The 9,937-nt window shown below is 37.5% G+C and overlaps 1 protein-coding gene across 3 annotated transcripts in view; it reads left to right on the top strand.

Moving 5' to 3' along the window:
* Window positions 1-5,893, top strand: part of GLMN (glomulin, FKBP associated protein) — a 75,157-nt gene extending 69,264 nt beyond the window's left edge. For all 3 annotated transcript variants that reach the window (XM_017544158.2, XM_017544159.2, XM_037744138.1), the window contains exons 17-19: window positions 4,006-4,117; window positions 4,869-4,951; window positions 5,663-5,893. In XM_017544158.2, coding sequence (XP_017399647.1) covers window positions 4,006-4,117; window positions 4,869-4,951; window positions 5,663-5,779 — 312 coding nt within the window. In that variant the 3' untranslated portion in view covers window positions 5,780-5,893. The remainder of the gene's footprint in view (window positions 1-4,005; window positions 4,118-4,868; window positions 4,952-5,662) is intronic.
* The last annotated feature ends 4,044 nt before the right edge of the window (window positions 5,894-9,937 follow it).

Raw genomic sequence — 9,937 nt, 5'->3', positions numbered from 1 at the left:
GTCAATTTGGCTGTTGAAACTTGTGTATGCTTCACGAAGTTCTCGTGTTGTGTTTTTTAGCTCCATCAATACACTTATATTCCTAAGTTGTTTATTCTCGTTTGTATTTCATCAAATCTTGTTTCAAGGTTCTTAGTTTCTTTGCATTGAGTTAGAACATGTTCTTTTAGCTCCAAGAAGTTTCTTTTTGCCCACTTTCTGAAGCCTGATTGTGTCAATTCATCACACTAATTCTCCATCCAGCCTTGTTCCTTTGCTGGTGAGGAGTTGTGACCCTTTGTAGGAGGAGAGGCATTCTAATTTCGGGTGTTTTCATCCTTTTTGTGCTGGTTTCTTCCCATCTTTGTGGATTTATCCACCTATCGTCTTTGTAGTTGTTGACTTTCAGACTGGGTCTGAATTGATGTCCCGTTTGTTGATGATGAAGTTATTTCTTTCTGTTTCTTAGTTTTCCTTCTAACAGTCTGGCCCCTCTGCTGTAGGACTGCTGAGGTTCACTCCAGGCCCTGCTTGCCTGGGGATCACCTGCAGTGGCTGGAGGACAGTAAGGGTTGCTGCCAGTTTCTTCTTCTGCTATCTTTGTCCCAGAAGGATACCCACCAGATGTCAGTCTGAGCTTTCCTTTTTGAGGTGACTCTGGATATACCGGGGTGAGGGAGCTGCTTGAGGAAGACAGTCTGTCCTTTATAGGAGTTCAAATGTTGAGGTGTGAGCTCCGTTGTTCATTCAGAGCTGCTGGGCAGGTACATTTAAGTCTGCTGCAGAACTCATAACCGCCTCCCCTTTTTTTCCCAGGTTCTCTGTCCCGGGAAGTTAGGGCTTTATGAGTTTCTGTTGTGCCGCTGCCGTTTTTCAGGGCTGCCCTGCCCAGTAAGGAGGGAACCTAGTCACTATCTGCCTGCAGAGGCTTTGCTGAGCTGTGTGGGCTCTGCCCAACTGCCATGTGAACTTCCCTGCAGTCCTGTTTATATGGGTATAGTTAGAACTGCCTCAGCAATGGCGGCCCTCCTCTATAATGGCGGGCTGCCTCAGCAATGGCAGACTACCTCCGTAGTGGTAGATTGCCTGGGTAATGGCAGACACCCCTCCCCCCACAGAGCTGGACCACCCCGGGTTGAGCTGTGCTTTCTGTGAAACTCAATCTAGAGCGTTTCCAATTGCTGTTTTTTTGTGGTGGGGGGTGGACCAGCCAAGCCTGATCACCTGGCTCCCTGCCTCAGAGCCTTTTTTTCTTCTTGTTGTTGTTGTTGAATGGTCGACTGTCTCCCAGGTGTTCCAGTCGCCTTTTGAAAAGGCGCCCAGATCTGTGTGATTTCCCTTGCGGCGACCCACTGTGCCGGCTGAAACAGTAGCGCTCAGATTTGTGGCACTTTTTTGCCTGGGAATCTCCTGGCCTGGCCCCCTGTTTCAGTCCCCTTTTTAATCAGATGAATGGGCAACTCTGCCTTCCCAGTGCTCCAATCGCCAGCTAAAACAGCACCTGGACCCATGTATTTTGTACGGAGAACCCAGGCGCCAGGGTGCTGGCAAAACAGCCGCGTTGGCCAAAACAGCTGCGCTGGTGACCCGTGTGGTTCCTCCATCTGGGAATATCCTGGTCTGTGGGTAATAAAAATCCATCTGGAAATGCAGCGTCCACTCACCCTCCACGCTTTCACTGGGAGCTGCAATCCTGAGCTGCTCCTAATCGGCCATCTTCAAAAAATTATATTAAGTGATACATTAGGAATGCAAAACATTCCAGTTTTAGATAAGCTGCCTCTTGAATAAAGTAGATTTCAGCCATCTCTAGTATTTTTTTTTAAAGTAAATATAAAATCTTTCCTTTTGTCAGAGCTAGGTGTTTTCTCTATACTCTTTATGTTTGAATGTGTTTTAGTGGGTAAAAGATAGTCATCCATAACCTACTCTTGAAAGCCATCAGTTGCAGTGGGTTCTGCCTATAAACCCAGAGGTGAATGCAAAGGAAAAAGTAAAAAAAAAAAAAGTTGGGGGACAGGAAATAGAGAATGGTAAAGAAAAGGCTGGATATTAAAAAAGGAATAAAAGCCTGTTATTTACACCAAAATAGATGGAATGGACCTATATGTCATTATGTTGAAATATGCCAGGCCCAGAAAGACAGTATCACATATTGTCACTTACAGGTGTGAGCTGACAAACTTGATCTCATGGAGACAGAACATAGAATGACTGATACCAGAGGCTTGTGAGCATGAGAGGGGGAAATATAGAGAAGCTGGTAAATGGGCACAAACATAGAGTTAGAAAAAAGACAAGCTGTATTGCTTGATAGCAGAGTAACTATTAATTAGCAGCAATATAGTGTATATTTCAATGTAGCTAGAAGAGAGGATATGAAATGTTACCAACCCATAGAAATGATGAATACTCAAGGTGATGGATACCCTAAATACTCTGACTTGATTATTATACATTTTATGCATGTAACAAATACATGTACCCCATAAATATGTAAATGTCATGTATCAGTAAACGAAAAAAATAAAAGGCTGGATAGAGAGAGGTGAAATAGGAGAAATAAGAGCCATCAGTGCACAAAAGAGTAATATGCTTGTTATTCTGTGTGACTACACTGGTTAAGGAAATCCCTGCTGCATATAACCCAAATTTGCCATGAGAGGTTAAGAAAACTTTCCACATTAAAGTTATATAGCTAAAACATCCATTATTTAAAAATCAGGATAAAGAGGGGAAAAAAAGAATAATAATTAAAATTACACTATTGTTGATATACTATATTCCCTTCTAGCTTCTGTGCTAATATATCTGTACTTTTCTTTTTTAAAAAGAAAATGAGATCATACTAAAAGAATCACACTGTTTTGTAACCCTTTTTCCCCATTCATCAATATGTACTGAAAAACAGTATTTTAATGGCTGTATAGTTTTTCCATTATGTTAATGTGTCATAATTTACTATGAATCTCCTGTTGTCAATTATTTTAATTGTGTTTCACTACTTAGACATTTTAAAAACATCTGCAATAGAATCATTATAACATACATCTTTATTTCCCCAAGATAAGTTCAAGTGAAAAGGTATGCATATTTTTTAAGGTTTTAGACCCTCCCTGGAATTTTATTTTTTCTATTCGTATAGGAGAAATGAGAAAAGATGACTGAAATGAAAAGGGTATGTGTGAGATATCATCAATTAATGATTCAACATAGATATGTGTAGATTGTATTTGGAGGACTCCAAGTAACACATTATATACTACTTGGATCAAAATAAGCTCATTACAGAATAGGTTATCAAGTAGTTCATTATTCTAGTTAAGGATGCCTGGGTCCCGGAGTTTCCCTTTTTTACCTAAGACATTTTCCTTTGTAAAGAGTACCTGGATACTTAGTAGTACCCATGGATTTTCTTTTCTCTATTTTTAAAAATAAAGTTAAGATTTCATGATTTCTCTCCTTTAGTACTGTAAGAGAAAATGCTCTTGGAATAAAAACCTCTAGAATACATGACAAAAATAACCCTAAGCTGTCCTTAACAGATAAAATCTTCATCTACATTGGTCACCAAGGAGATTCAAATTAGCTGGGTATAGGAAAAGGAAAGCATCCTCTAGAACTAGATCCATGACAAGGATGTCAATTGAAAGGTCATGCATAGGATGAAGGCATAAATAAGGTAGAGTCATTGTGGGGATAGCTTATAGAGGAAGAGACGTCTGACTGTGAATTTATCCTCAAATGATTTTCTCATAAATAAAACTTAACAAGTTAACAGATCTCAAAACCAAGAGCTATCCAAATGGTGCAGTAATAAGTGTAGTGCCCCAAGTACATTTTTCTTTTAATTGGTATTCACATAACCTAAATGTAGTAATAAATGTATTAATAGTAAAGTCCATTGTGAAAAGCATGTGCCATGTTTCATTCATTTTTGTTTTTCCAGCTTTTAACACATTTAGTAGTAGTAGTAGGCAATCAATCAGTGTTGAACTAAATAACTCATTCTTTTATTCTTAACAGACTGGATTATGGACAGAACTTGGAAATATTGAAAATAATTTCTTAAAGCCACTCCATATAGGACTTAATATGTCAAAAGCGCATTATGAAGCAGAAATTAAAAATAGTGAAGGTTGGTAATGTGCAATTTTGTTTTCAGTTAGGTCTAAAAAGTAGTCCAGTTTTGGAACTGTCATATTCAAATTTAAAACTCTAAAAAATCTTATATTTGGTTAGAGATCATAAAAGCTAAGCCATTTTATTTATAGTTAAAATTCTTAGCAAATCTATAAGCTAATTTACCTAAAATTGTGTTATTGAAGACCAACCAAATTGAAGCATAATCCATTTTAAAGCTTCAAGTTCTGATTAAGAATCTATATTACAACTATTTCTGTTTGGGTACCATTCCTTTGGTATTGTTGGGTCCACCCTCCATCTCACCCTCAAGTAAATCCATACAAATTATGAAAAGAATCTTAGATCCAGAATTATTTAAGTCAACAATTCCATAATAATCGTGATCTCTTCCATATATCTGTGGTGGTGCTTTTATAGGCATTACCAGAAATTCTTTTAGTATAATTCTTTTAGTACAATCCTGATTATATACTGAAGAAAATAGTTTCATGAATCCTATACATGCCAAAATAATACTATTTATCCAAAGAGGCATTAATTTACATGTTGTTGAATTTTGATATTTCATTCTATTTGCTTACAGCCTCAGTATACCTTGAGCTGTTAAACAATGGACTGAATAATTCACACAAAATAACTGACACATTTTAAGTTAGTGAATGATGAAAATAGCTTATATATTTGTTATTGAAATCTGAGAGTTGTTTTCAGTGTGATAAATGATTTTTTTTTTTCTCTTACAGAGGCCCAGAAATCTAAAGATCTTTGTTCTATAACTGTAGGTGGAGAAGAGATCCCTAATATGCCTCCTGAAATGCAGCTTAAGGTGATCTGAAATTTTCTTTTCTTTCCTTTTTATTCTTTAGAGACAGGATCTTGCTGTCTTGCCCAAGCTGGAGTGCAGTGGCATGATTGTGGCTCACTACAGCCTCAGTTCCCTGGGCTCAAGTGATTCTCCCACTTCAGACTCCCAATTAGCCAGGACTACAGGTGCACACTACCATGCCTGGCTGTTTTGTTGTTGTTGTTGTTGTTTTTGAGACCAAGTCTTGCTCTGTTGCCAGGCTGGAGCACAGTGGCACAGTCTCGGCTCACTGCAACCTCCACCTCCCGGGTTCAGGTGATCCTTCTGCCTCAGCCTCCTGAGTAGCTGGGACTACAGGCACATGCAACCACACCTGGCTAATTTTTGTATTTTTAGTAGAGACGGGTTTCACCGTGTTGGCCAGGATGGTCTTGATTTCTTGACCTTGTGATCCATCCCTTTGCCTCCCAAAGTGCTGCAATTACAGGCGTGAGCCACCGTGGCCACCTGACTAATTTTTAGTAGAGATAGGGTCTCACTATGTTGCTCAGGCTGATCTCAAACTCCTGGCCTCTAGTAATCCTCTCACCTTGGCCTCCCAAAGCACAAGAATTACAGGTGTGAATCACTGCACCTAGCTTTAAGTATTCCTAAGCTACTTCCAGCTGTAATATTTTCTATGTTTTGTTTTGAAAGTAGCATTAATAACATTATTTTTTCTTGGCTTTGCAGGTCCTACATTCAGCTCTTTTCACATTTGATTTGATTGAAAGTGTTCTAGCTCGAGTGGAAGAACTCATTGAAATGAAAACAAAGTCTACCTCTGAAGAAAATATTGAGATAAAGTGAAAGTTCCACTTCCTAAATAAAAACTAATAAAACATAATTTTCCATTACGATTTAAATACCTTTAAAAATTTTTTTCTGTAAAAATTTACTGCTCAAAAAAAATGTTTTTCTCATCAGTTTCTATAATGATACATTATAGAATAATAATAGTATTTTTTGGTTTTAAAATTATCTAATGGTAAATAATACCCACATATGTCCTAAATACTACTTTTGAAAATCCAATACAAACAACTTTATACCTTCATAAAATGTAGTTGAATTGTCTATATTCATTACTACAATTTTAACAAGCTTGTAAAAATACTGATACACTTTTCTGCTGCATTTGTATGCTGTGTAACATTTTGGAACTCTTAGCGTCAACCTGGATATCACACAAGTGTAAATGAGTAAAAAGTAGTTTAGAATTCAGTCCAATTGACTTCTTAGCTTCACTCTCTTTTCTGGCTCAGGTGGAGTCTTTTGGGAGCAGAGTCCCATCACCACCTCTCCAGCAGAAGTTATAATAGGAAAACATTTACAATGATGAATTTTAGAAATACTTGCTACCTTATGGAAAAATCTAAAAAATATATATGACTTTAAGAAGCTGAAAGTTCTGTATTTTAATTTCCTACTAAAGATGTGTCCAACTCAGTAGGAAGCTACACCTTAGTTTTATGATATATATATATGTACCAATCCTTTGCTAAACAGTGTTAGACTGGCAAATTCGATAAAGAGTCAAGACCCATCGGTGTGCTGTATTCAGGAGACCCATCTCATGTCCAAAGACACATAAGCTCAAAATAAAGGGATGGAGGAAGATTTACCAAGCAAATGGAAAGCAAAAAAAAAAAAAAAAAAAAAAAAGGGGGTTAAAAAAAAAAAAAAAAAAAAAAAAAAAGTTGGGGAGTTGCAATCCTAGTCTCTGATAAAACAGACTTTAAACCAACAAAGATCAAAAGATACAAGGGCATTATATAATGGTAAAGGCATCTATGCACCAAGAGCTAACCTAAATACATATGCGCCCAATACAGGAGCACCCAGATATATAAAGCAAGTTCTTAATGACATACAAAGAGACTTAGACTCACACACAACAAGAGTGGGAGACTGTAACACCCCACTGCCAATATTAGATTAGCAAGACAGAAAATTAACAAAGATATTCAGGACTTGAACTCAGCTCTGGACCAAGTGAACCTAATAGACATCTACAGAATGCTCCACTCCAAATCAACAGAATATATATTCTCAGTACCACATTGCAGTTATTCTAAAATTGACTGTATAATTGGAAGAAAACATTCCTCAGCAAATGCAAAAGAACAAAATGCTGCTATCATAACCAGCAGTCTCTCAGGCCACAGTGCAATAAAATTAGAACTCAGGATTAGGAAACTCACTCAAAACCGCACAACTACATGGAAATTGAACAACCTGCTCCTGAACGACTACTGGATAAATAATGAAATGAAGGCAGAAATAAAGATGTTATTTGAAACCAGTGAGAACGAAGACAAAACGTACCAATTTAAAGCAGTGTGTCGATGGAAATTTATAGCACTAAGTGCCCACAAGAGAAGGGAGGAAAGATCTAAAATCACCCCAACATCACAATTAAAAACTAGAGGAGCAAGAACAAACAAATTCAAAAGCTAGTAGAAGACAAAGAAATAACTAAGATCAGAGCAGAACTGAAGGAGATAGGGACAAAGAAAACCCCTTCAAAAAAAATCAATGAATCCAGAAGCTGTTTTTTTGAAAAGATCAACAAAATAGACCACTAGCCAGACTAATAAAGAAAAAAAGCCAAATAGATGCAATAAAAAATGATAAAGGGGATATCACCAATCCCACAGAAGTATAAACTACCATCAGAGAATACTATAAACAACTCTATGCAAATAAACCAGTAAATCTAGAAGGCATCGATAAATTCCTGAACACTTACACCCTCCCAAGACTAAAGCAGAAAGAAGTCAAATCCCTAAATAGACCAATAACAAAGTCTGAAATTGAGACAGGAATTAATAGTCTACCAACCAAAAAAAGTCCAGGACCAGATGGGTTCACAGCCAAATTCTACCAGAGTTACAAAAAGGAATTGGTACCATTCCGTCTGAAACTATTCTAAACAATAGAAAAAGAGGGACTCCTCCCTAACTCATTTTATGAGACCATCATTCTGATACCAAAACCTGGCAGAGACACAACTGAAAAAGAAAATTTCAAGCCAATATCCATGATGAACATTGATGTGAAAATCCTTAATAAAATACTGGCAGACTGAATCCAACAGCACATCAAAAAGCTTATCCATCATGATCAAGTCAGCTTCATCCCCAGGATGCAAGGCTGGTTCAGCAAACACAACTCTATACTGCCCAAAGTAATTTATAGATTCAATGCTATCCCCATCAAGCTACCATTGACTTTCTTTGCAGAATTGGAAAAACCCATCGTAAACTTCATATGGAACCAAAAAGAAAGCCCGCTTAACCAAGCAAAAAAAAAAAAAAAAAAAAAGACTGGAGGCATCACGCTACCTGACTTCAAACTATACTACAAGGCTACAGTCACCAAAACAGCATGGTACTGATACCAAAACAGAGATATAGACCAATAGAACAGAACAAAGACCTCAGAAATAATGCCACACATCTACAATCATCTGATCTTCAATAAACCTGACAAAAACAAGCCATGGGGAAAGGATTCCCTATTTAATAAATGGCGTTGGGAAAACTGGCTAGCCATAGGCAGAAAGCTGAAACTGGATTCCTTCCTTACATCTTATACAAAAATTAACTCCAGATGGATTAAAGATTTAAACATAAGACCTAATACCATAAAAACCCTAGAATAAAACTTAGACAATACGATCAGGACATAGGCATGGGCAAGTACTACATGACTAACACACCAAAAGCAATGGCAACAAAAGCCAAAATTCACAAATGGGATCTAAGTATAGTAAAGAGCTTCTGCACAGCAAAAGAAACTATCATGAGAGTGAACAGGCAGCCAGCAGAATGGGAAAAAAACTTTTTGCAATCTACCCATCTGACAAAGGGCTAATATACAGAATCTACAAATAACTTAAACAAATTTACAAGAAAAAACCCCATCAAACAGTGGGTGAAGGATATGAACAGACGCTTCTTAAAAGAAGACATTTATGCAGCCAACAAACATGAAAAAAAGCTCATCATCACTGGTCATTAGAGAAATGCAAATCAAAGCCACATTGAGATACCATCTCACACCAGTTAGAATGGTGATCATTAAAATATCAGGAGACAACAGATCCTGGAGAGGATTTGGAGAAATAGGAATGCTTTTACACTGTTGGTGGGAGTGTAAATTAGTTCAACCATTGTTGAAGACAGTGTGTTGATTTCTCAAGGATCTAGAAACAGAAATACCATTTGACCTGGCAATCCTATTGCTGGGTATATACCCAAAGGATTATAAATCATTCTATTATTAGACATACATGCACACATGTTTATTGTGGCACTGTTCACAATAGCAAAGACTTGGAACCAACCCAAATGCCCATCAATGATAGACTGGATAAAGAAAATGTGGCACATATACACCATGGAATAGTATGCAGCCATAAAAAAGGACAAGTTCATGTCCTTTGCAAGGATATGGATAAAGCTGGAAACCATCATTCTCAGCAAACTGACATAAGAACAGAAAACCAAACATCACTCACTCATAAGTGAGTGTTGAGCAATGAGAACACATGGACACAGGGAGGGGAACATCACACAGCAGGGCCTGTCAGGGTATAGGGGTATAAGGGTGGAATAACATTAGGAGAAATACTCAATATAGATGATGGGGTGATGGATGCAGCAAACCACCATAGCACGTGTATACCTATGTAACAAACCTGCACATCCTGCAAATGTGCCCCAGAACTTAAAAGTATATTAAAAAGTGTTCCTATTTCTCCACATCCTCTCCAGCATCTGTTGTCTCCAGATATTTTAATGATCGCCATTCTAACTGGTGTGAGATGGTATCTCAATGTTGTTTTGATTTGCATTTCTCTGATGACCAGTGATGATGAGCATTTTTTCATATGTTTGTTGGCCTCATGTATGTCTTCTTTTGTAAAGTATCTGTTCATATCCTTTGCCTACTTTTGAATGG

Source organism: Cebus imitator, unplaced genomic scaffold, assembly GCF_001604975.1.
Source record: "Cebus imitator isolate Cc_AM_T3 unplaced genomic scaffold, Cebus_imitator-1.0 Scaffold166, whole genome shotgun sequence".
Taxonomy (NCBI): Eukaryota; Metazoa; Chordata; class Mammalia; order Primates; family Cebidae; genus Cebus; species Cebus imitator.
This window is presented reverse-complemented; position numbering and strand designations above follow the sequence as displayed.